Source organism: Theobroma cacao, chromosome 7, assembly GCF_000208745.1.
Source record: "Theobroma cacao cultivar B97-61/B2 chromosome 7, Criollo_cocoa_genome_V2, whole genome shotgun sequence".
NCBI classification, from domain to species: domain Eukaryota; kingdom Viridiplantae; phylum Streptophyta; class Magnoliopsida; order Malvales; family Malvaceae; genus Theobroma; species Theobroma cacao.
The window spans coordinates 733,867-758,957 of record NC_030856.1 but is presented as its reverse complement, the minus strand read 5'-3'; the positions used below and the strand labels follow the sequence as shown (position 1 = coordinate 758,957).

Sequence of the window (25,091 nt, the reverse complement as noted above, 5' to 3'; positions counted from 1 at the left end):
ACGTCGTTTTATTAGAAAAAGAAGGGAAGAGGAAACGACGTCGTGGATGTCAATGAAAATATGAAATACCTATTTTGCCACCGAACAGTCAAGAAATTATCAGATTGACCCCTCAATTTCAAATTCTAGAACCGCGCGTATCTCCCTCTCTCTCTAGCCAAAATCAATCGGAAAAACTCCATTTTTGTTTCGCTGTAGATGGAAAATCGTGGCTATTGAAGAAGAAGAAGAAGAAGAGATATGTCGACGATAGAGAAGGTGTTGGTTCAGATCTTCGAGAGGAAGGATCGGATAATCGACCACGTGAAGCAGCAGATCCTTCTCTTCGATCACCACCTCGCCTCCAAGTGTCTCATCGACGGCTTCGTTCCCCCGCCTTGGCTCCTCTCCACTTCTCACACCGGTAATCTCCTTCTTTCTCCCTATTCAGCTGTACATTTTCCATTTTTTCGAACGTTTATGAAGTTTCTTCTTCTTTAATAATGCTTAGATTTGATTCTTCTCTATTGAATACGGTGAATATTGCTTTTTCTTTCTGTTGTTCTTGCTGTTTTAAGATTGGAAGAGTCGATTGAATTCCTTTTCCCTTTCAGCTTTACATTTTCCATTTTTTCGAAGGTTTATGAAGTATATTTTGAATGTGATTTTATTATCCTTAATAATGCTTAGATTTGATTCTTCTCCATTGAATACGGTGAATTTTCTTCTTCTTTCTGTCGTTCCTGCTGTTAGAAGATTCGAAGAATCGATTGAAGATTTCTTTAGCAACAGCGTCTTTAATTTCTTTTTAGTATTTTCTTTTAAATTCAAAGGCAATACTGATTTTTACCTTTTAATTAATTTCAATAATTTTGAATTAATGCTTAATTCTTTTTAGACTAGAAAATATTTACAGCAATGCTTCATTAATTTCACGTACATAAACTTGACTCAGTTTTTCAAATTTTGAAACTTGAAAGCTAGAAAAGCACTTTCCATATTTATTTTCAAAGTCTTCTTTCATTTGATTCTTGATTGTATTTCGATTTCAGAACTTAACATAGCAAGTACTTTTAGAATTATCTGTCTAATAGTCTGTTTAACACATCTTTTTAGTGGATTTTGAATAAGGAAGAGTCTGCTCTTTTTAATTGCAGAGTTGAATAAGGAAGATCTTATCTCGGGACTCCTACATCCAAATCCACAGCCTTCCATTCCTTACTATTCTCTGTACCAGCAGCCAGTTGATAATGTGCAGTTACCCAGTGTTTTATGCACCCGAGTTGATGCTTGGAATGAAGGCTTAGATCAGTGTCTTTCTGGTAAAGGTGATGAGCTGGATCCTAGTGTTACATCTCCTCCTCAAGATTGTGGAGATGGGATGATCTCAGATATTTGTCCTGACCCTGGTTTATCGCTGGCAAGAATCCAGAGGTCTAGGTCTAGGCAACGGGCTCTAGAGCATCGAAGTAGTGTGAAAGCATGTAAAAACATTGAGAGTTCTGATAAGAATGGTGATGCTTGCAATAGTCAAAACAAAGGGTCCAAGATTGCTTGTTTATGGTCTGATTCTGTGGATAAGTTGGAATTGATCAGATCTTGTGATAACGTTGTGAGTTATGCAGAAAAGGAGGAAGAAAGAAGGCAATGCTGGAGCAAAGAAAGGAGTGAAAATGTTTACTCTGGTAGAGTCACAAGATCTAGAAGTTCTGTCCAACCTCCCAAGTCTGTGAGTGGGCCTTCAGATGCAGGCAACACTTCTTGTGTTGCAAAGCAGGATGGTGTGGTACATACAGAATCCACCGGTAATTCAGGACAACAGCCTGATGTTCTTCATGAGTTATTGGAATCAAACTTTGTCGAACCTTTTCATAATACTGTAAGTTGTGCAGTGAAAAATGAAGAAAACAGTCAATGCCAGAGCAAGGAAAGGGGTGAAGATGTTTACTCAGGTAGAATCACAAGGTCAAGAAGTTCTGGTCAACCTCCAAAGTCTGTGAATGGTCCTCCAAGTGCAAAGCAGGATGGTATTGTGCTTACTGAATCCATAAACAAATCAAGACTACAGTCTGATGCAGCTGATGAGTTATTGCAATTTGTCAAACCAGTTGGTAATGTTGTAACTTGTGTATTAGCAAAAGAAGAAAGAAGTCAATGCCAGAGCAAGGAGAGGGCAGAAAATATTTACTCTGGTAGCATCACAAGATCTAGAAGTTCTGTCCAATCTCCCAAGTCTGTAAATGGGCTTTCATGTGCAGGTAAAGCTTCTGATGCTGCAAAGCAGGATGGCGATTTGCTTATAAAATCCACCTGCCAATCAAAACAACAGCCTAATGCTGTTGATGAGTTGTTGGAATCAGTAAAGCCTGCTGTTATGTCTGATGAGAGTTGTGGTTATATTGAAGCAAGAGACCACCTAATCAAGGAAAAGGAAAGCAACGTTTATCAAGGAAGATTAACAAGATCCAGAAGTTCTAGCCAACAGCATAACTGTGTGAATAAGCATTTGAAGTTGGATAGCTGTCCTGATAGGAGCATCGATGATGGCATTTGTAAATCAATGCAGCTGGCCTGCCATGTTAATGATCTTGAGGAGTTGATTAAGCCTTTTGATATCAGTGATGAAAGTTGTGGGATAAAGGCCAAAACAAGTGACTATGAAACAAAGGAGAATGCTGTTGTAGATCAATATAATGATGGTAGTACCAGGTCGGGAGCTAATTGTAGTGCAAAATTGTTTAAACTTGTTGATTCCTCTAATACTCTGGAGTATGAAGTTACACAGTGCAAATCAACAGCTTCCAACAAGTCCCCATATGCAAAGTCATCAGACAGCTCTGAAGGGGTTGAACTTAAGGAAGTTCCTGATACTCAAGTAGATTCCTTGCCTTGTGCCAATGACAGTAATCTTGCTGACTTGAACCAATGTGTTGCAATTGTTGCAGACACTGATGCAGATTCTGATGAGTTAGTTGAGTCTCATTCAGCTAGTTCTGCATCTAACTTGGATGGTGCTAACAATCCTCCTCTTGAAAAGTCATTGAATAGGTATGAAAGAATTGAGTTGGAAGTAGTAGTAACAAGCCCACACTCTGCATCTGCTATGATAGTGATGCCCAAGCAACTTGATTTTGATAATTTAGGAGAGTGCACTTTGAATGAAGCTTCTAGTCCTGCATTAGAAAGTGAAGAAGAGATCAAATCATTGAAGGAAAGGCCTCTTGCATGGCTTCCTTCTGCAGATAAGCTGGATGAAGTAACTCCTGTTCACTACCAAGAAAAATACAACTCGTCCCCTGTAAAGCAGTTGTTGGAGGAGCGGGAAGCCTATAGCAAAGAAGAGAAACAGTCCGAAACAGATTTGAACAAGACATCTGGACCAGGTAGAACTTCAAATTTAAATGTCGTGTTGTCAGTAAAAGAAACACCTGAGGCTTCTACAGATGCTGTAACAAGTATGCTGCCTGAAAGCAACAAAATCTCTGAACAGAAAATTTTCATGGAACATCATTCAACTACTTTAAAAGTTTCTAATGAAAATTTGCTTGGAAACTCAAAAAAAGATGCTTCAGGATCTAGATTAAATGCTGATACTGGGACGAATTATCTCTTTGAGAAGGATTATAGGAAGCTTGCAGTACTAAAATCTGCAACATCTGTCCCAGAAGAGTGTAATTGTAATACTAATGTATGTAGTGGTCCTGCAATTTTGGCAGATATCGATTTCAATGAAGTTTGTAGCCCCGCCCTGCTAAGAAAAGTAGATGCAACTTCCACTGATGCAATTGAGCATCCTTTTACTGCACTAATTAAAGAAACTAAGGGTCATTCTGTGAAACAGAAAATGGAGTTATGTCCTTCTCAAAATCGAAATGCAGACTCAATGGGAAGATGTATTGCTGATGACACTGATTCAGTTCAAGATCCCACACATGCAAAATCAAGTGAACGCAAGTTTGCAATTCAGTTCGTACAGCCAGGTAGACATTCTGGCTCTCATGTGGAGGGTTCATGGCCTCATAAGCGGAGGAAGATTGGTGGTCAACAAAGTAATTCCCTGTCTTTGTCATTAAGCTTGAAGGTAAAGCCACTTGAGTGTACTTACTGGGTTTTATTACAAGGAATGTGGCTTTTGTATATGATAACTCTAAGCATATCTTAAATCTCAGCACCTTTCTTTGTCTCAGGATGAAGATGTTATGCAATTAAATGCCAATAAGTCTCTAGTTGATGAAGAAGATCAGAACACGGTATGCTACATAATGGGGATTGAATCTTCCTCTAGTTTTAATTCCTCATTATTTTAGTAATATCTACAACTTCTCATGAGATAGTGATGTCGTCTACCCTCTCTTGTCATGAAAACAATAGATTAAGTTAAACTTAGTTGTTTGTTTCAATGATGATATTACCTCCTAGGAGGTTAATCTTGAATTGGCATGTGTGAAAAACTTTAGGAGGCAAAAGATTTCACAGCAGACATCTGGATAGCAGCTACGCTATGGCTTGATTTTATAATTAGCATACTTATATATCTGGAACAGTTTTTCCATACATTGCACAGGTTGCTTTCCTATATGCAATTGAACACTTTTAGCTAAGCGAATGCCTTATAATTGTGCTTGCCAGGGCAAATGTAGTTGGAAAGAGAGTAGCAGAAGTGAAGCAATCCCTTCCACTTTTATGCATAAACAATTTGCTGTGGCTTCTGTCTCAAGTTTGCCGCAAGAGACCCTTGAAAATTCTGAAGATCACTCAGCGGAGGGAACAGGAGCAGTAGGTCCATCCAGTATTATGTTTGGTTCAACAAGGAAATGCACTGCAGACGAGAACCAAATTTTATTGAATGTTGGGGATAAATCAGAATTTGGAAATATTGAACAGTTGACTTGTGATGAAAGGAGCGAGGAAGAAAGCAAATCTCAACTTGGAGAAGATGGTGAGTTTTCAACTTGTCCAATTAGTTCTCCGTGTCAACCCCCTGCAGACTTGATCAGTGCTGATCAGACCAATCCAGAACTTGAGGGATTCATTATGCAGACAGATAGTGAACAAATATGCATTGGTGGAGATGGAATTAGTTTTGACAAATTGGACCTGCCAAAGACTACAATAGAACGTGCTAGCCTTCTGGAACAGCTTTGTAAGTCTGCTTGCATCCATACCCCATTATCCCAATTTCCAACCACTTATAAATTGCACCGAACAACCGATCTTTACCAGTCTGTTCCTAATGGGCTCCTAGAATGCGTGGACCCGAAGAGCACCCTTCCTATAAATGATGACAGAAAAAGTCAACTTAAAGCTAGCACTAGTTGCTTTGGTGAGGATACGAACCATGCTTTTCTTGGAGGATACTTTTCTGATCGCTTGCCGTTTTCTAGTTCTCAAGTTACTGGAGATGTGAAGAAACCTTATCTTTCTCCAGTTGGCAAGCTCTGGGATAGGATCGCTTCAAACTCTGGCAGTTCAGAGAAGCGAGGTAGCCTAAATCTGGAGCTTCCCTGCATCAATGAAGAAAATGAGAACACAGACGAGGTGGTTGATGCATTTCAGGAAGGCAGCACTTCCAAAATCGTGACTTGCTCTGTCCAAAGAAAACCACTTACTGAGATAAGGGAATGTCCAAATGTTCCTGCATCAGTTTCTGGAGCTGAAATATTTACCGTTAGAGATAGTCTGGACTCTGTGAACACAACCTACAGCTTCACTGGGACTAAGAATGGGGTCAAACAAAAGGCTGGAAAACACAATGCCAGCAAGAGGAGAGAAACAAATAAGATGAAAGAAAACCTGAGTATACCACCAGGGGCAAATGGTACCAAGAGGGCAAGTGAATCACTTCGTAATGGGTTCAGTAAACCAAAACTATCTGGGAAAACCAGTCTGAGAAACGGAGGGCCAAGTTTCTCACAAAAGAAGTCAAAGGTCAATAATATAGTCTCAAATGTCACTTCGTTCATTCCAATGGTTCAGCAAAAACAGGCAGCTGCTATTATCACTGGTAATCATTTTCTCATATCTTTTTTCTCCGGCCATTCTTTTTCTCTCATTTCTCCCCAGCATTTTATGAAAACTGTATTAGATATAGACTATGCAGATACTTTAAGTTATTTGTAATTCCTTTTAGGGAAGAGGGATGTTAAAGTGAAGGCCCTGGAGGCTGCTGAAGCTGCAAAGAGACTTGCAGAAAAGAAAGAGAATGATCGTAAGATGAAGAAGGAGGCCTTGAAACTTGAACGAGCGAGGTTGGAGCAAGAAAATTTGAGGCAGTTGGAGATTGAGAAGAAAAAGAAAGAAGAAGAACGAAAGAAAAAAGAGGCTGATATGGCTGCGAAGAAAAGACAGAGGGAAGAGGAAGAAAGGTTGGAGAAAGAAAGAAAAAGAAAGCGTATGGAGGAAGCACGGAGGCAGCAGCGTGCTCCTGAAGAAAAATTATGTGCAAAGAAGGATGAGAAAGAAAAGAACTGCCAAGCCCCGGTAAACTCCCTTCTGCTGTAGACAATGATTTGTCTTTAAATCTTTCCTTTTTGTGGTATGGCATTAAATTGTGGATGTCTGCTGTAGGATGAGAAAGCACAAACAATGACGGTTCCTAATAATGAAGCAGTGAAGCATGAGCAGATGCAAAAAGAAATAGCAGACAGAAATGAAGGGAAAATGTTAGAGACAGAATTAAGGACGGCTGTTGCTTCAATTTCTGATGCCGTAAAAGCAAGCATGGCCGTTGGAGATTGCAATGCAAAGGTAAAAACTTCTTTTAGCATAGCTGCAACAGAGATACAATTTGACCTTGTCCCTTCTATGGGTTAAATACAAGGAATTTTAAGAGTTCCTCTTAGTATTACTGCTATATTAAACTAAATCCCATGTCTCTTTATCATAAATCATCTGAAAACCTGTTTGATAGGGCAACGCTAAGTCTTATAGCATGGAGCAAATGCTTAAGTATTCTCTCAGTTTGCACTGAGAGGGCATAAAATATGTTTTCCATTAATGCAATATGTGCAACACCTGACATGAGAATTTCTTATAGGAGTGTGACTCAAGCAGAACTAGTTGTTATGAAAAGTTTGAATGCAGCAAACTGATTGAATCGACCATTCAGGATTTATAATGGGACCTTTCAATTGGATTGTTGCTAACTTTGTGACATCATGGAGACTAAATTTTGCCATATTGAACCAGTTTAACTGGAACTGTCTCTTGGATGTTTCTTCCACTAATTCAATGGTTTGTGAAAGACTTTCATTAGAGCCTCATCTGGACACTAAATCTTTTCTCAGGTACCGAGCACCGCGGATAGAGCAACAACAGAGAGTGATAGCCTAATTGCAGATACAAGCCGGGAACAATCATATGATATATCTCCATACAAAGGTTCTGACGATGAAGATGAAGAAGAAGAAGATGATGATGAACCTAATAGCAAATTTATTCCTTCATGGGCCAGGTATGTGAACTCAGTTTTGTCGTCCTAAACAGTATGGATTCTCAGCTTAACAACCACATTTATCACATTTCTTGCAAAGAAATATGCTGATAGATTACTTCCAATTAACTCTTGTTGATTTTTGCAGTAAAAATCGTGTGGCTCTGGTTGTAACTTCCCAGCAAAAACTAGACCCAGAAGTAATATTCCCCCCGAAAAGCTTCTGCAGCATAGCTGAAGGTGATTACCGTAGATGCTGTAAAACCTTTCTACTATATGTGTTTGCTGTTGGACTAACAGTTAAATTCTCTTTTCCATAGTTCTCTTGCCAAGAAAGTTGCAGCAAAATCGTGTGAGTTAAATACTGGATAGTATCTGCAGCCAACTAAAGGAGAGCTCTTGCATGAACCCATAGGTATGCTCTTCCTGCCATGGCTAATATTCTCCATGCTTCCATGGTGACTGCCATTCTCATTCTTGCTTTTTCTGTGGCAGAGTCATAAAGAGACTTCTTGGAAGAGCAAGAAGCAGGTGATTCCAACATTTTCTTTTGCTGAAGATTAAAAAAAAAAAATCAAAAAACAAAAAATTGTAGCAATGATGTATATCTCAATTGTCTCATATCAGTAGATAAAACTTCCAATGCCAATGTTAAAGGGCTGTTTGCCTCTAATCCCTCTCACTGTTCAATAATATAGCTCAAGTCAAGAACTTGGAAGCCATTGAAGCTGCAACAAATACCTCCAAAGTCTCTATACACGGTAGGACTTTGAATTCGAAATCTATACTTCATAGATTTAGACCTTTTCAACTTTATTTTGTCTCAAACTCAAATATACGACACTCGTATGATCGAGTCGAATATCCGTTAGATTTAAATTTGAGACACGGAAAGGGGTGGTGGGTGCAGGGGGGGATAATATTTGCAGTACTATAACGGCTCCATGACGTGGAAGCCTATGAGGGTTGGATTTGGGTTTGTCAATTGGACCCCAATGGTCGCATGGGGCTTTTGTCATTATTGATTTCTCCGAACTCACATTTCACTGTTGGCCTCCCTCCCTCTTTTTCCCAAGCTGACACCCATCATTTCTGACCAACTTTCTTTGTTGCCCGTTTGAGTTAGATTCTAAGTATCTATACTTATTTCTTTATATAGATTAATTTATGTATATAGATATATCACCGACCATGTTGAGATGCTGTAACCAAGAGGTACTACATCTCATGGGATTCAGTGTCAGCATTGGGTTCTCATTATTTAATCAGTTTTGAACAAGTATTGCTTGAATATTTATGTTGTTGAGTGAAGCTAATTTACATGAAGATTTGAACAAAATATGTTCCTTTTGTTATCGAATTAAGCATACCATTTCAAACCCCATCAATTTTATAAGAAAAAAAAAACGGTTAATTTCATATACGATTTTTCAATTATTTTTCGTGAATAGGTAATATTTTCAAAAAGAGTTATACTGTTAAATTTTTTTAATAAATTAAAAAATATATTCTGATAGTTTTACAAGTGAAATTAAGTGGTAATTCTATTTTGGAATAAAACTTATTTATACGAAACTATCACAAAAAATATATTTCTAAAATATTATGTGAAATAATTTAAGTTATAAAAATAGCAAAAAATTATTCAGAAGAAAAAGTATGTGTGGGCCATAGGCCATTTATTTTGGTTTTTAGACTATCCAACATTATTGGGTCAAATGCCCAGGGAATCATTCACATGGCTTTGTCATGGAAAATAAATAATAATAATAATAATAGTCAGAAAACACAGCCCCCACCCACCTTAAAACGGTCACATTTGAAACAAAATCCCACTTTGTATCTCTCGTTTCAGTTTCTTGGTCCCTCCCTCAAATTCTTCAATTATCACCCTCAAAACTACACCGTTTTTGGACCACCATTCCTCCCCCCCAAATTTGCCCAAATGTCCAAAACTCAGTCTTTCTAACCGTTATGCTGTATATAATTATTAGAGTAACAAAATACCATCTAATAAAAATATTATCTTTGCATGTTCCTTTCTCCTTTTTTATTCTTCAAATCCCCACCGGCGCCTGTTTTCTAACCGTTTAAACCGCATTTTCCCTCAAGACTGTCTTAACTTATGTACTGTTGATTACAACCTTTCCTTTCTTGCAGAGAAACCCATTCTGGTAATCCTTTTCCATTCCAAGAATCTCCATCAGAACAAAAGCAATGCTACCAAGAAACCTTCTTGTTTTCTTGCTTCTCTTCAGCTTCAAGTTCCCATCTTTAGCCTCGGCTGAAAACACCACCTTTGATTTCCAGTACTTCACTGTCAGGGACCTCACTCTCCTTGGCGATTCCCATCTTAAAAATGGGATAGTAGGCCTCACCAGGGAGCTTGGTGTTCCTTCTTCAAGCTCAGGCAGCCTTATCTACAACAACCCAATCCATTTTTTTGACCAAGAATCCAATACCACGGCTTCTTTTGCCACAAAGTTCTCTTTTTCCATCAACAATGTCAATCCGAGCTCTTTTGGTGATGGCTTAACATTTTTTCTGTCGCCTGATAACCAAACTCTTGGGAGTCCAGGAGGGTATCTTGGTCTTGTTAACTCTTCGCAGTCGACCAAGAACAAGTTTTTAGCCATTGAGTTTGATACCAAGCTTGATGCTCAGTTCAATGATCCGAATCAGAACCATGTTGGTTTGGATATCAACAAGCTCAATTCAATCAAGACAGCTGATGCAATGTTGCAAGATATTGATTTAAAGAGTGGGAATTTGATCACTGCTTGGATTGATTACAAGAATGATTTGAGGGCCTTGAATGTTTTCTTAAGCTATTCAACTTTAAAGCCTCTAACGCCATTACTATCTGTGGATATTGACTTGTCTGGCTACCTTAAAGAGGATATGTTCGTTGGTTTTTCGGCTTCAACAGAAGGGAGTACTGAAGTTCATTCGATTGTGAATTGGAAGTTCAAGACTTTTGGTTTCCTTCCCGTGAGACCAAGATCACATCCTCATAATGTATCTGATAGTTCAGTTACAATAATATCAGATGTTCCCGTATCAAATTCTACCAACAAGCACCACAAGAGGCTTGGGTTAGGACTTGGGATTGCGGGGCCGGCTTTCTTCTTTGTGGTTCTTGCAGTTTTTGGTTATGTTTCTGTGAAGAAATGGAAGGATATGAGAACAGAAAAGTGTCTCAAAGCAGAGATTTTGGCAGGGCCAAGGGAGTTTAGTTACAAAGAAGTACATGCAGCCACAAGAGGGTTTCACTCAAGTAGAATCATAGGACGTGGTGCATTTGGAAATGTTTACAAGGCAATTTTCGTTTCTTCGGGGACTATTGGTGCAGTGAAAAGATCAAAACACTCCCATGAAGGTAAATCTGAATTTCTTGCTGAATTGTCCATTATAGCTGGTTTGAGGCACAAGAATCTGGTTCCTCTACAAGGTTGGTGTGCTGAGAAGGGCGAATTGCTTCTTGTTTATGAGTTTATGCCTAATGGAAGCCTTGATAAGGTGCTTCATCCAGAAGCTGAGAATGGCATATTGCTAACATGGCCCCACAGGCAAAATATTGCTGTTGGATTGTCCTCTGTCTTAGCATACCTGCACCAAGAATGTGAACAGCAAGTCATCCACAGAGACATAAAGACTAGTAATATAATGCTTGATGGGAACTTTAATCCAAGACTTGGTGATTTCGGATTGGCAAGGCTGATGGATCATGACAAGAGTCCAGTTTCGACACTTACTGCAGGAACTATGGGCTACCTTGCTCCTGAGTATCTTCAATATGGGAAAGCTACTGAAAAAACTGATGTTTTTAGCTATGGTGTCGTCATTCTTGAAGTGGCCTGTGGGAAGAGGCCAATTGAGAGGGAGCCAAACAGCCAGAAAATGGTGAATCTGGTTGACTGGGTGTGGAAATTGCATGGTGAAGGAAGGATCACTGCAGCTGCTGATAAAAGGTTGAATGGGGATTTCAAGGAGGAAGAAATGAGGAAGCTGCTGCTTATAGGTTTGAGCTGTGCACACCCTGATAGTGCTCAGAGGCCTTCAATCAGGAGAGTCCTTCAGATCCTTAACAGCGAGGCGGAGCCAATGGCTGTGCCAAGGATGAAACCAAGTCTCTCTTTCTCTTGTAGCTTAACTGTTGAGGACATTGTTTCAGATGATGAAGAAAGCAAAACAACTGCTTGAGTGTGGGAATTCAAAGCTGATCCTAGAGTCAGGTTTCATTTTCTCAGATGCAAAATTCATTAATTGTTTGATTCTTTCATTGGTTTTCTATATCATCGTTAAAGTGTTAACTACTTTGCTTTAGTTTGCTAATTAGAGACTAGGAGTTCATTTAGTCTGAGTTCAAAAGTACTGTATTGAACTATGTGGTCTCTGCTGTAATCTGAAGATATATTCCTCCCAAAGTTTTAAAAATGCCCTTTGCTCTGATCTGGCCATTGCTAGTTCATCTGATTAGTTTCTTTCCCAGCTTGGCAACTGCAACATTTCCGGTCGAGTTGGATTCAGATTCTTGCTCCTAATGTACACAAAACCAACAAAGAAATGAAGTGTTTTCTCTAGTTTTTAATGATATTAAAGCTTGAACTCCTTTCACAGTCACATTGCAAGAGAGGCCCTGATCTTTCTTTGGGCTTAAGTAGTTCATATGATTGCTTAGATTTTTTTTCAGTTTTTCATTGTCACATGGCCTTGATAGGGTGTGTAATGTCCATGATTGTAAGCTTTCCAGATCCTCCTACATGACCATTCATGCCCTCATCGCTGTCGGCCACCCTGCCGGCCTCCCCTTCGGGGGTGCTTGGCATTTACCTTCTCTCTTGTCCACTGCAATTTTTAAAGGATGGTTTAACTGTATACTTGGGAAAACAAAAGAAAAGAAAAAATGTGGCACAACCTGCAACAAGCATATGTAGCACAGTAAATCATCAAACATCACCATCCTCTTTGAATCTACGAGAATATCAAACTGCCAAGAGCATGCCAACACCAGACAGATCATTTTCCTTGAAGGCTTTAAACTGCTATTTTTAGATTGCTTTGCCAGTGCCTTCTCTTCATTATTTATCATGTCCATGAAAGTGCATTCAAACTAAGCAAAAGGGCCTGCAAAAAAGCAGATATCAATGTGCAAATTACAAAGAAATTCTAATTTAATAAATTAACCCAATACACTCTAGTTACCCCTTTTACATAAAAGTTCTCCTAAAGAGTTTCAAAGTATCAGCTCTTCTGTTTGATGTGAGGAAAGGGCAAGACCATGCCAAAAAGAAAAAGATTTTACAAGCAGGGCAACAGGGGGACCACATTTGAGTCCAAACTCTTATCATATTCAAGTTTCATAGTTGCTTCCTGAATAGTTCTCAGCTGCTAAAGTTAAGGCAGTTCCAGGTTTCCCACATGACAAGTGAAAACTCTCAGCCCTTGGATCCATGTTTCAGTTTTCCTTCCATTTCAACCCCCCTGCATTCATCTTCCATATTATTAACTTGGACTGATTCATGCTTTTGAATCTTATTGTCCACAAGTTGCTGGATCATCCTTAATTCTCTACTGAACTGATCTTTGTAGACTTCCATTTCGTTTTTACTAATCGCTTGCGGTCATCATTGTTGTCCCATCTGATCCCTCATCACATAAAACCATCAGCAGAAACAAATAGGAAAGGTGTTCAGAATATCATTCAATGTCATGCTTAAACAAATTACATCATGGGGTATGCATCTACCATCCTTTTCTTCCTTTAATATAAAGAATATCTGTCAATGATAGTGCAAAGAATATTGCTGATCCAATGTGTTACAAACAATTCAACGAGTGTAGAGAAAAGGAAAGTTTCCAAATTCTGGATTGTTTATTTAAGAGTAAAGGTTCCAATATGCTTCTGGGTCTGCATGACACCTATACAAATAGCCAAATAGGCTTTCTTCGTAGAAAGATAAATCTGAGATTCTTCACCAGTGGTGTAAAGCTATTCCAAACCATCACATATTCTGTCAATCTTCCTATATTCTGGTCAAGGTGGAGCACTCACAAGTCACAAACTTTCTCACCCTACACTATGTTAATTTAATTTTTCTATATATCTTTGATCATCAATTATATATCATTAAACAAATTTTCCTTTTCTCTTTAAACTGGTTATGTGCAAAGGACATTTTGCATCTGTGATCATCTGTCAGTATCATTGTAACTCAGCAAAAGATTCATATATCAGAAGAATATAAATTCTGAAATACTAGTAAAACAAGGAAGATAACATTTTTTTCTGTCACAGAGGCATCAGCATAATTGGACTTCCTAGGTAGTAGAACATAGTTATAAGAGCAAAAACAATGGTTTATATCATCAAATTAAGCATCTCAAAAAGCTATGAACCCCCATTCCCGTATCTTTCTAGGCTTCTGTCGGGGATTGATCTATCATTTGTCTTGTTATTGACCGGATGATCATAAAAGAACATATCAACAAAGATACAAAGAAGGATCATAAGACTATATTGAAACATTCTAAGATCCATCACCTTTTAATTGTTCATTCTCTGATCAGTTTTAAGAGCAGTAAAAAACTTTACTTAACAGAATATTAAGAGATCACAGGGTCAAGGAAAAATTTACTGCAGAGCTTATTGATGTGAAAGGGCATCATGATACTAGGAATATTTGAGAGAGGGGGTGAAAAGATGATGGTGACAGAAGAAGAGAAAGCACACTCCCAACAAAAGCAAAGACTTTCTTTAGCTGATGCCGGGTTGTGCTCTCTCTCTTCTGTCAACATGGTCATGATCTTCCCCATCTCTTCTCTCTTCCACACACCATCCATGCATGGATTTCACCTTCTGTCACATGAAAATCATCATCATCACCAGAATCTAAACCGAAATAAGAGAAAAATACTAGCATTAGCTATATTGGAAGTGATCAAGAGAATATACATGCATGTATGCATGCATGCAAACCCATTTATCATGAAACATAGACATCTTCCTTGCAGAAAACTATTAACTACAATGTAAAAACATGTCTGTCTGAGGCATTTTAACTTCATGGAAACCAAAATATTTCAAACCCTTTTCCCAGAAAGAAAGAAAATGCATGCTAACACATGAATACCCAGAGTAACAAATTGCTTGTAACACAGATATAACCACAGATACTCACCTGAAAAACCCTTTGCTGCAAGTTCTTCTCCACTTCTTTGAACTCTAAGTAAACATATGTTACGACTTATAACAGCTTTTCATGGGGTTCTTAGGTTAAGGCATATCAAAAAAACCATCGAAACCCTTCGCTCATTCCCTTTGAAAGCATGTTTTCTTGCCAAAAAGAACAGAAGAAACAAGAAACAAAGAGAAGAGAAAAGTAACGTAAGAGTTTGTAACTCTAAAACCCACAATGCCATGAACACTTAGGCAAAGCAAGCCTTTCTTTATACTAGCTTTTATCACCGAATAAAACCAGTAATGCATGGCTATGACCGGCTACTGGCTGTTAAGTGGTCCCCCAAACAAAACCCTAACGTTTAATTTTTTTTAATTCAATTTTATTTGGCAGTTTCTAACAGAGAACCAGAGTTTCACTGTCACATTTATTATGGGTTTTACCAAGAATCTCTATTTTTATTTTTATTTTATTTTTTGGAATTTTCTTTGTTTGGAAATATGAAAAAGAAGGCTTTGTAAGCAATAAAATCTCACAACCAATTTTGGAGAGATTGTGACCGGCTATAGCAGGTGGTATGCACGTGAGGAAGGGTTGCATCACGCGTGCTTGGAGGGTTAAGAACTTCTGATCTGTGGACAATATCTGGTCTTTGAGATTGTGACACGTGGCATGCATGCACGGCAAGGCATCTATGATAACCCCATTTATTGATTTGTTTTTTACATGACAAGGCATCAAATGCATGCATGCCATTTACCGTGATCGCGTGATAATTGATGACGCGATCATATGCGTTAAAACACCTTTTATTATTATGTCGGTTCTTCAAATCATATGTTACATGTCACGAGTAAAATAATTATATTATGATAAATAATAATAAAAATAACTCAAAATATGTTATAGGGTTTACTATTAAAATTATGCAAAAAAATATAAAAATATATATAATATTCAAATAATCCCTTAAACTACTCAAAATATTCAAATAAATTTTTATTTTTTTATTACGTTCGATTAAGTATTTATATTTTTATTTTAAATTAAACAAATCTTTATGATAAATGATTGATTAATTATCATTGGTAAAAATGATACTTTTCATTTTATATCGACATGGTACAACATAATATTAATGAGGAGGTGAAAACTGTCATATGATTATGTTATCATGCCAAATTAGTATATCATGATTATAATATGACATGTTGACATATCATGATCGATTATGATATTTAGTATTCGACGTCAACATCATGTTATATAAAATAACAAATATCATTTTCATTAAATTAATCATTAGTTATAAGGATTTATTTGACTCAAAATAAAAATATAAAAATTTATTTGATTCAAAATAAAAATTTAAAGATTTGTTTAAACGTAATAAAAGTATAAATGTTCGTTCGAATTTTTTTAAATAGTTTAGGAGTTTATTTGTATATTATACCTAAAAAGGTTGTGAAGGCATTTCTTGGACAGTATTCCTTATTTTAGAAAGCTTGTCAAATTGTCAATATTCGTTAACCTACTGGTACTGAATTCACCTAAATCATATATATATATATATATATATACTTGGTCATATATTTGTAGTCTGGCACAATACAATCTCTAACAGGGAATTTCCCTGGAAATTCTGACAATACTATTAACTTCCAGCAGTGCACTCTCACATGGGAAGTCTCAGGATTTCACCATCTTCATTCAACATTATTTCCTGTTAAGTGAAAGAACGGAAATGGTGAATCTTCTGATTATCATCTACTCAAGAATTGCTATGAACATGTCTACTTCTGAGCTAATTAACCAGCATGATCTACATGATTTGGCTACGATCACAGCCGTTGAATCGACTAGAATGGGATCCACTGAGCTGGACACCAGGGCATAACCAAGTGTGAAAGACGAGGTCAAACAACGTGGGGGACTATCAGGGCTTTAACTGTCCAACCCCACTAATCAACCCCACGCGAAGAAAGGTAACTAACTTAACTGCCAGGCCACTTTGCTTTCCTTATAACTTGAAAACCCAGAGTTTGTTTTCAGTTTAGTAGCTGAGTTTCGAGAGATTTTTGAGGCTTTCAGGAAAGGAAAAAAATGGGTTCTTTTTCTCTTCCAAAACTCTGCAAAAACAGTGCTTTGTTTTCTCTGGTTTTGGTCTTCGTGGTCATGGTTGCTGCTACTTCTTTTGAGTTCAAGGTTGGTGGAGAGAGAGGGTGGAGAAAACCAACTGGGAATGAGTCTGAAACCTATAATGAATGGGCTACCAGGAACAGGTTTCATGTTGGGGATTCTCTTCGTAAGTTTACACTATACTTTTGTCTACAAAAACAGTACATTTTTGCAGCAGAAACAGATTAATTACTGGTTTTGTCACTTATGTTTTGCTTGTCTGTCATTAGATTTCAAGTACAACAACGACTCAGTGCTGGTGGTGAACAAGACAAGCTACACCAAATGCAGTGTGTCAAATCCAATCTTTAAGTTCGAAGATGGGGACACTGTTTTCCAGTTTGATAGATACGGGTTCTTCTACTTCATCAGTGGGGAGCGCGGTCACTGCAAAGCTGGTCAGAAACTGATCGTTCGGGTGATGGTGCACCCTGCAATCAGTTCTCCTCAGCCTGCACCTTCACCTAATGGGGATGATGGATCTGATCACGATGGGGGTGGTTGGGACTCATTTTGGGGGCCGCCACCTCAGAATTCTACCATCAAGCTGACGGTTGCATCCTACTTCATGACTGCCCTTGGGGGCATGTTGGTTATTATGTATTTGCTAATGTAGTATACTGTCTAGTTTAGAAGCTGTTTATTTGGTTTCATTCCTTACCTCCATGGTTTGTTTTATTAGATATTCTTAAAACTATTTTGTGCTTTCTGTTGTTTGATGACTCTTTCTGTCATGGTTTGGTTGCTATGTACTCTGATTTGTTGCCATTCTTCTGCTTTCTTTAGCCTTTCTTCCCCTTGGATTCATATATATCTGTTGAGCAAGCTTGAAAACAAAGAAAGGATGAGTCAGTACATGGGCAATCAGAATCCAATGTCAAGAATATATAAATTTTATTTCATGGACAAATTGTTCATGTACAGAAGATGGCTAAAAAATTGCCATCAAAATGTGATCTTACACTTCTAAATTTTATCATTGTACTCAGTAATCCTATCATTTGTATACAAAAATCTCAATGTGATACAGATTACGCGATAAAGTAAGAGGAAAAAGAGCTCCAAAAATGGCCTTTAATTTAAGCCTTGAGTTACAAATTAGAGGTTCTTCTAATCTTTTCGACTTTAAGAAGAGTATCGATGATCTCATCGCATGTCAACTGCTTATTTGATGAATCGTTTACTACATCCTCTGTCTTTCTTATCTTGGATTTTTCAACTGTCTCTGGAGTATGATCCAGTGCATTTTCTAAATGGAAATGATTATCCTCTTGGCTCTCCACTACATCCGACGGCAACAATTTGGTCTTCCATTTGATACCTACAGCCTCTGCTTGATCTGCGAACAACAATTCTGAGACAGGTGATTCGCAGATATCTTTATATGTTTCATAACTAGCAGCACGAGTATTTCCACCTTCCAAAAGTTGTGAAAGAGGATGCAGAACGGAAATCGCATCATCACTTCGTTCTAGGCTTTCCTTCAAAATCAGAAAGTCTGAGACCAATTCTGCCTTGCTGAACTGAACAAACACTGCAGTTTGATCCATTCGGTAGATGGAAATAACAGAAGTAGGGCCAAGGGTTTTGCAGATGCACTCTCTTATCACGCTTGGTTTCAGTTTAGATGGGAATCCCCAGATTAAAACAATGTTCTCATATAAAATCCGTGGAAACCGCTTTCTGAGGATATTAGAACCCAAAAATTCTGCAGTCCTGCTACCTGTCCTTAGATCAATAACATCTCCATTAATCCAACTCAGATATAGAAGGTTCATGTGCTTCTGGAGCTTTTCATTCTGGACCAGATTTTCAGAAGTTGAATAAAGTTGAAAATCAATGCCTAGATGACTACAGACCTGAGCAAACACACAGCCTGTCATAAAAGCATCGTAGCCAGCCTCATGCTTGGCTCCAGAGTTCCAATCAGGGGACCTGCAAGTTATAGTCTCAGTGTAAAAGGACCTCCAGATGGCTCCTCAACTTGGGAGAGGCAGCAAGAGTAGCATTATTGATTCATTATAAATGTTAACATTCATTATGACGTGGCTGTGTTTAGTTAATTAGTCTTAAAAATGATATAGGGTAATGAGATCCCTCAAGTAAATTTGCGAAAATAAGTTAACATTAAGCTATATGATTCGATTGAAAAACTAGCCAGATTTTGACGGGGGAGAGAAAGGCGAAGGATAGAGAGGGAAGTGCCAGCTACTATGGTAAAATGAATCAAGGGCTTTTAACTAATATATTATAGAGAGTAAGTTAGGAAAGGGAAGGCAAACCTCATTTCATCCACATGGACCTCAACTTTAACACATGGCTGAGAAGACTGAACTTTACTTTCAAACCCATGAGCAATTTCTGGGCATAATAAGGAAAAAGCTGAGGACAATGATGTGCTTGATTTCTTCATCCGTTGCTGTAGTATGTTGTCAGCATTCAATAGTATTTTGGTGTCAATGATATTTGGGAAGTACTTGTTAACACAGGAGACAAATTCTTCAGCAGTTAAAGGAAGAGGACCTAGGAATTTGCTGTGTATGTGGGCAATATCTGTATCACCACAATAAAAGCATTTCAGTAATCTATTAAGCTAATGTGACATCTTCATCTAACTGAGACTAGTATGCATACCCAGGATGCAATTGTGACCAACAATCAACTTATTTTCCGAGGAAAGTAGATCAATCACATGACGGAACCCCACTGCAGCATGGATCATCGTTTCTGCCCTTCTGTAATGCTCATTCTTCACCTCCTCCTACAGAAAATCAGGGCACAAGAGTAGAGTCATCACAAAATGAAAATGATGCCACACCAAATGCAGCTGTCAGCTTCATACTTAGTCTCATTACCTAATTTCAGCACCATCAGGTTTCTGCATAAGATGACATCATACAAACATCCATCCCTTGAAACTCTACGTTTTTATTTTTTTTCACTTAACTATTTGCTCCACTTGTGAAATTAAATTTTCAGAAAGCATTACCAGGCTAAAGATAAATCCATTCTACCTCTAGAAGGAAACAAACAGAATAGAATCTACAATTCTAACTTCTACATTTTAGAAATCCCTCCAACATATAAATATGAACTAGTGTTTCCTATGTTTTGTATAAAAGAAACAGTTGAATATTCATCATCTAATATATGGAACTAATTGACAGATCTTCCTCACAGATGTGATGTGTCTTACCACAAGTCTGTCCTTATCACTCTCTGAATCTGTAAAAACCACGAATTCTTGTGAAGAACTTTCACCATTGAAACGAACATAAACAAGATCTTTGAAATGCTTCCTTGTGACCTGCAGGGTCAGTTTCCCAGATTAAATCTGATGTCCTCAGCAAAGACATGATAAAGCCATTTAAAAGATAATTCTTGTTAACACCATATGTTGATGATACAAGAAGGAAATGGTCTTCAAGAATGTTTCCAAATGAGGGTCACAATGAAGAAGCTGAATGTAGAAGATCAATAAAATGAGAAGACATTACAAACAGAACCAGAGAGAGATGCAACAACATTTACCATTCGTATCAGACTGAGTTGATGAGAAGTGAATCCATTCAAACTAAGAGCAGGACGCATCTTAAAGAAAACTGTTTGAAATTGTTGATTCAAGTCATTTGAAGCCCCTTGATCTTGAGGCCCTCTACTCCTATTCTGTAACAACTCATCACGCCATTCACTCAATCTTTTCTTCATTCTTTCAGTGAAGAGAACATCTGCCACTCTGACCAAGGGTACATCCATAGTCTCTCTTAAATTATGTGATGAATTCGTTAACTGCTCTTTATAAAGTGATTTTAATCGTCTTCGGGCCTCATCTTCTTGTCCTCTGGATAAGTAAGATACTCCTGAGATGTGAATTCTCAAAGTAAGGACAACTTAGAAAACACAGCTACAGAAACTGTACATCAAGCATTAAAGGTATCAATGACAAATTGGGACATGAAAGATACATAAAATACCTTCATGTATGCAGGCATTGAAATCAAACTGGTATTTAGCCAAAAAATCCATTGACGTCGTCTGGCAGAGGAATTCATTAGATGGCCCATCAAGTGGAATCTCTTGACGAGGAAATACAAAGAAATTGTGCCTGTCAAGGATTATTAAACGGTCGAATCCATTAATAAGAGACATCATTCAAAGATTCAATTTTGCAGATTAAAGGGGAACCAAGCAATGATCCTACACCCTTTCCTCATACCAATTACGGTGAATTTACACCAAAGTTAGAGACATCATTCAAAGATTAAATTTTGCAGATTAAAGGGGAACGAAGCAGTGATCCTACTTGCTTTCCTCATAGCAATTACAGTGAATTTACACCAAAGTCCTGTCTTTTCTTGTTCTTTTTGCTCTCCCCTGTTCTTTGTTAACTTTGCCATACATAGTTCTCTACAAAGCGCTCAAATTGCCTTCGTTTTTTTCCTTCTCTTTTATTTTATCGTCAATCAAACACTTAAAACAGCTCAAATTAAGCTAAAATCAATCATAAAATACCATTTTTTCTCTATAATAACAAGAAATGACCGTTCTTTTCACCCTGAAATGGCATTAACAATATGTATAGAAAGAGCTTGATAAAACAGAATCATATGAGTTGGGAAGAGAAGACTAACGGGTGAGCAATGAACGATTGCTTAAGCGAGTCCCAACGAAAAGGGCAAACACCGAACTGAATAACAGCGAATTTCTCGGCGGAATCTTTGACTTTTAGATACCGAATATCGAACCGGTCAAACTCGAACGATTCCCGCCATGGCGCGCTGGTGACCCCCGTCATTTCCAAGTCGATGGCCACGAAGTCGGCTGCTCGCACGTGCGAACGGAGCTCAACGAGGGCCGAGTCGAAGTTGGATCTGGTCACGTGCTTTAGAGGGAACGTCGGCGAAGGGGAAGCGCTGGTGCTGGTGTTGGAGAAGAAGGCACGAGATAGGACACGTGAGAGGATTAAGGCCCTCTTGGGCCAGTGTTTTGTGGTGTTCATCGGAGCATAGCGGTGGCAGATGGCAGAAGCGGCCGCGGCGGCGGCGACAGTGGTGGTGGTGGTGGGGTTTTAGAAGGGGATATCGAGATATGGTTTTGGGTTTTTGGGCCGTAGGGGGCCAGGGGACTTAAGCCTTTAAGATATAGTAGGCGTGCGTAAAAGGCAAAGCCGTTAGCAAAAACGATGTCGTTTTTCCCATATTCTGGGATTTTCCTTCAATAATTATAAATAAAAGTTTTAAATAAGTTAAATTAATATGAAATTTTTAATATAAATATTTTATTTATTTAAAAAAATACCGAATTCTTAATTGTTATTTATTTTTATCATCAACTTACATTTCACATGCATGCAACAAAATATCTCGTAAAACATTTTTCACATCATATAATCTATAACGATTAATATTTTTCTTTCAAGTGAAAATGAAAAAAAAAAACATTTTATTTAAAAAAAAAGCAATCGAGGTATTTTTTTGAATATAAATTAAGATATGATGTTTTAAATGTAAATAAGTCAATTGAATTGCATTCATTAATATATTCAATATGGCATTTTAATTTCATTATTTATATGATAAAATAAATTATTAATTTTGGTTAATATTATAACTCAACATAATGCATAATAATTTCATTAAAGAAAGGGTCGTAAATATTATTTCTTTATTAACTTGAATTAATTCCTTTTTTTAGAGCTTGCTTAAAGCAAAAGTATGAAGGTGTTAGAGTTTGGGATGAGTTTTGTCTCTGTTTTTTGAATTAATAATTATTTTAAATATGAATAAATCTCAGCTTTTTCAAGATTTTTAAAGCTTTGTTGGTTTAAATCAAACTTTCTAAATATATATATATATATATATATATATATATATATTATTTATTATTATTATTATTTATTTTTATTTTTTTTTGAAAATTGAACCTTCCTAAATGTTAGGAACTCTTATTACATAAGGATTGTTCAGATACCTATAAATACTTGTTCATGCAAGAACCTGAAAGCAGTATGACATTGCAAAGTTAAAGAAAGAACCATACAGCTTTATGATCAGTGTGATGGGTGACAACCGTTTTTCCCGGAAGGATTGCGTCATGAAGAAGCAGAGCTTTGTGGAAGGAAAGAAGAGGGAGAGAGGGAAGGAGGATCCAGAAATCAATGCCATGTTCGATGCTGTCAAGAGGAGGAGGAAGGTCGAGAAAAGTTCTGAAGAAATCAGCTTGTTTTTCGAGAAAGTACTGGCTGAGCTCACGATCGTTGCTGAAGACGATGCACAACTCAACAGAGAAGGCCAACCTGCCATCAGCAAGCTCAAGAAGTTGCCATTTCTCACAGAGGTTTTGTCCAAGAAAAGCTTTCAGCTTCAGTTCTTGGATCATGGGGTTCTTACTCTCTTGAAGAACTGGCTAGAGCCCCTTCCCGACGGCAGCCTGCCCAATGCCAATATCCGTGGAGCAGTTCTGAACATCCTGGCAGATTTTCCGATCGATTTAGAGCAACATTACCAACGAGAGCAGTTCAAGAGGAGCGGTCTTGGAAGGGCGATCATTTTCCTATCCAAATATGATGAGGAAACAGTTTCCAACAGAAGGGTCGCTAAGGATTTGATCGACAGATGGAGCCGAAGCATCTTCAACAAGAGTACAAGGTTCTCTGACCTGCGAAATGATGATGATATTCATGTTCCCGTGATGAAAAATCCTGTGACCAAACCTGCAATGGTGGACGTAAAGGCTTGTGATTTGGACTTGAGTGTTGCCAAGGAGCAGAAGCTAAGTTCTCGACCATCTTCTTTGAGGCAACATGTTACCAAGCCCGAACCAGCTTCACTTGTTTATACAGTGCGTCCCCAATCCAAGTACAACCCAGAGATAGCCAGAACTTCTGCTAGACAACAAGAAGTACAAGGAGACTCTCGCCAAAGGATAGAGCAGAGGTTGAAGTAGTTGAAAGCATCCAGAAAGAAGCCGCTGCAAGCTGCAAAGCTTAGTGCTGAGGGTCGTCGTATGCTTCTAAGTGTGTGATGTTAAACAAGTTGATATATGTTCTATTAGATCTTTTTGACAGTTTTGTTTTCAAAGAAGTTTTCTGTAAATTTTAAGTTGTTATTAATGAAGTTAAAAGTTAAATGAGCAGCTTGCTGTAAATCATCCCAAGTTATAGCTCGATGAGTCTTCCCTTCCCTTACAGTTGAATAAAATGCGCTGCAATCCTCTTATCTGGTGTATTTTGAGATGCAAAGAATTGTTAAGGCATACCCCAAGCCACGGAAAATGCTTCACATCAACAGTATTGGTTGCATGTATGTTGATAGTATTGCTTTCCTCTTATCTGGTGTTAATGTTAGATGCAAAGCATTGAAGTGCATTGCATACCCCAAGCCAGGGAAAATCCTTAACATCAACAGTGTTGGTTGCATTTATGTTGTTAATCTCTAACTACAACCCCTCTTTACAGCATCATGGAGGTTTGAGAACTTGATGAGGAGGTAGAATCTCCTTCATATGTGGAATGTCTTCGACTAACTAGCCAATACTTTGCTCTTTCTCCTCATAACTGGCTAGCTGTGTAGGACTAACTACTAGGTCGAGGCTCGAAATCCACAAAGCAAAAGTCCTGTCAAAATCAAATATTTTTCTGGTGTTTTGCTGCACTGTGACAAATGCAGAACCATGGCCATGAAGATTGCTGCAGTAGCAGATGGTGTGTATTGCATCCTTCGAATAATTTAATTTATCAAAATTCATTTTATTCAATGTTGTTGTTCTGAACTCTAATCCTTGTTTTCTCTGACACGTGTGAGTTCGGTAAAGACTGCAGGGAAAGACAAAGATCAGGTGATCCTGAATGGAGAAGGAATTGATCCAGCATACTGGACCTGTTTACTCAGGTAAAAGCTTGGGTATGCCGCCATAAGCAGTGTGGGAGAAGCCAAAGGCAAAGATCGAGAAAAATAAAGACAGAAATCTGCAAATTCACTTCATCAAGTTGTTGTCAGTATCCACACTGTGCCTTACACTATGGATTGGTTTATGACCCAAATCCAACTATATATCTGCTCCATCATGTGATAGGCATTCATAATAAATATTTCAGTCTCTTTTATTGAAAATTAGTTCCATCTTTCTCCATTAGAACTGGATTGAGCTGAGTTTGGGTCTTTGTTATATATATCTGCAAATCTTAAGGTAAGTAGCCATGCATTCATCATGGACAATGAAAATGTGTATGGCATCTTGTATTCACCCTTTTTTTGCTGTTTCTGCTGCTTCTTCTTGAACTCAAACTCCCCGTCTCCTCATGAGGTGACCACTTAGATTAA

At 37.9% G+C, this 25,091-nt stretch overlaps 4 protein-coding genes and 1 long non-coding RNA gene across 9 annotated transcripts; 3 read left to right on the top strand and 2 right to left on the bottom strand.

The window, feature by feature from the left end:
• LOC18593279 (probable L-type lectin-domain containing receptor kinase S.7) lies at window positions 158–12,005 on the top strand. 3 transcript variants are annotated; one of them, XM_018124771.1, is made up of 11 exons: window positions 158–403; window positions 1,137–4,060; window positions 4,167–4,229; window positions 4,609–5,983; window positions 6,110–6,459; window positions 6,547–6,726; window positions 7,266–7,432; window positions 7,560–7,651; window positions 7,732–7,826; window positions 7,907–7,942; window positions 8,110–8,222. In XM_018124771.1, the coding sequence occupies exons 1-9, from the start codon at window positions 241–243 to the stop codon at window positions 7,770–7,772; spliced, it is 5,355 nt and encodes a 1,784-aa protein (XP_017980260.1). In that variant the 5' UTR covers window positions 158–240; the 3' UTR covers window positions 7,773–7,826; window positions 7,907–7,942; window positions 8,110–8,222. The 3 variants fall into 3 exon arrangements, with proteins under 3 accessions (XP_017980260.1, XP_017980259.1, XP_007020488.2); XM_018124770.1 differs by having other exon boundaries at window positions 7,907–8,222; XM_007020426.2 differs by lacking the exons at window positions 158–403; window positions 1,137–4,060; window positions 4,167–4,229; ... (3 more) ...; window positions 7,266–7,432; window positions 7,560–7,651 and adding an exon at window positions 9,572–12,005 and having other exon boundaries at window positions 7,811–7,826; window positions 7,907–8,172.
• Window positions 11,979–14,833, bottom strand: LOC18593277. 2 transcript variants are annotated; one of them, XR_001928806.1, is made up of 3 exons: window positions 14,593–14,833; window positions 12,330–14,270; window positions 11,979–12,259 (listed from the first exon to the last, which is right to left on the bottom strand). It is a non-coding gene; the product is annotated as an uncharacterized LOC18593277 (long non-coding RNA). The 2 variants fall into 2 exon arrangements; XR_001928805.1 differs by having other exon boundaries at window positions 12,037–14,270.
• Window positions 16,333–17,522, top strand: LOC18593276 (mavicyanin). Of its 2 annotated transcripts, XM_007020424.2 has the most exons (3): window positions 16,333–16,577; window positions 16,676–16,897; window positions 17,001–17,522. In XM_007020424.2, the coding sequence occupies exons 2-3, from the start codon at window positions 16,696–16,698 to the stop codon at window positions 17,384–17,386; spliced, it is 588 nt and encodes a 195-aa protein (XP_007020486.1). In that variant the 5' UTR covers window positions 16,333–16,577; window positions 16,676–16,695; the 3' UTR covers window positions 17,387–17,522. The 2 variants fall into 2 exon arrangements, with proteins under 2 accessions (XP_007020486.1, XP_017979508.1); XM_018124019.1 differs by having other exon boundaries at window positions 16,333–16,897.
• LOC18593275 (poly(A)-specific ribonuclease PARN) lies at window positions 17,646–21,869 on the bottom strand. Its single transcript, XM_018124018.1, has 7 exons — window positions 21,402–21,869; window positions 20,745–20,875; window positions 20,302–20,630; window positions 19,967–20,077; window positions 19,405–19,531; window positions 19,053–19,323; window positions 17,646–18,705 (listed from the first exon to the last, which is right to left on the bottom strand). Exons 1-7 carry the CDS (start codon window positions 21,767–21,769, stop codon window positions 17,862–17,864), a joined length of 2,181 nt encoding a protein of 726 aa, XP_017979507.1. The 5' UTR covers window positions 21,770–21,869; the 3' UTR covers window positions 17,646–17,861.
• LOC18593274 (protein IWS1 homolog) lies at window positions 22,828–23,715 on the top strand. The gene has a single exon (XM_007020421.2). It carries the CDS (start codon window positions 22,828–22,830, stop codon window positions 23,713–23,715), a length of 888 nt encoding a protein of 295 aa, XP_007020483.2.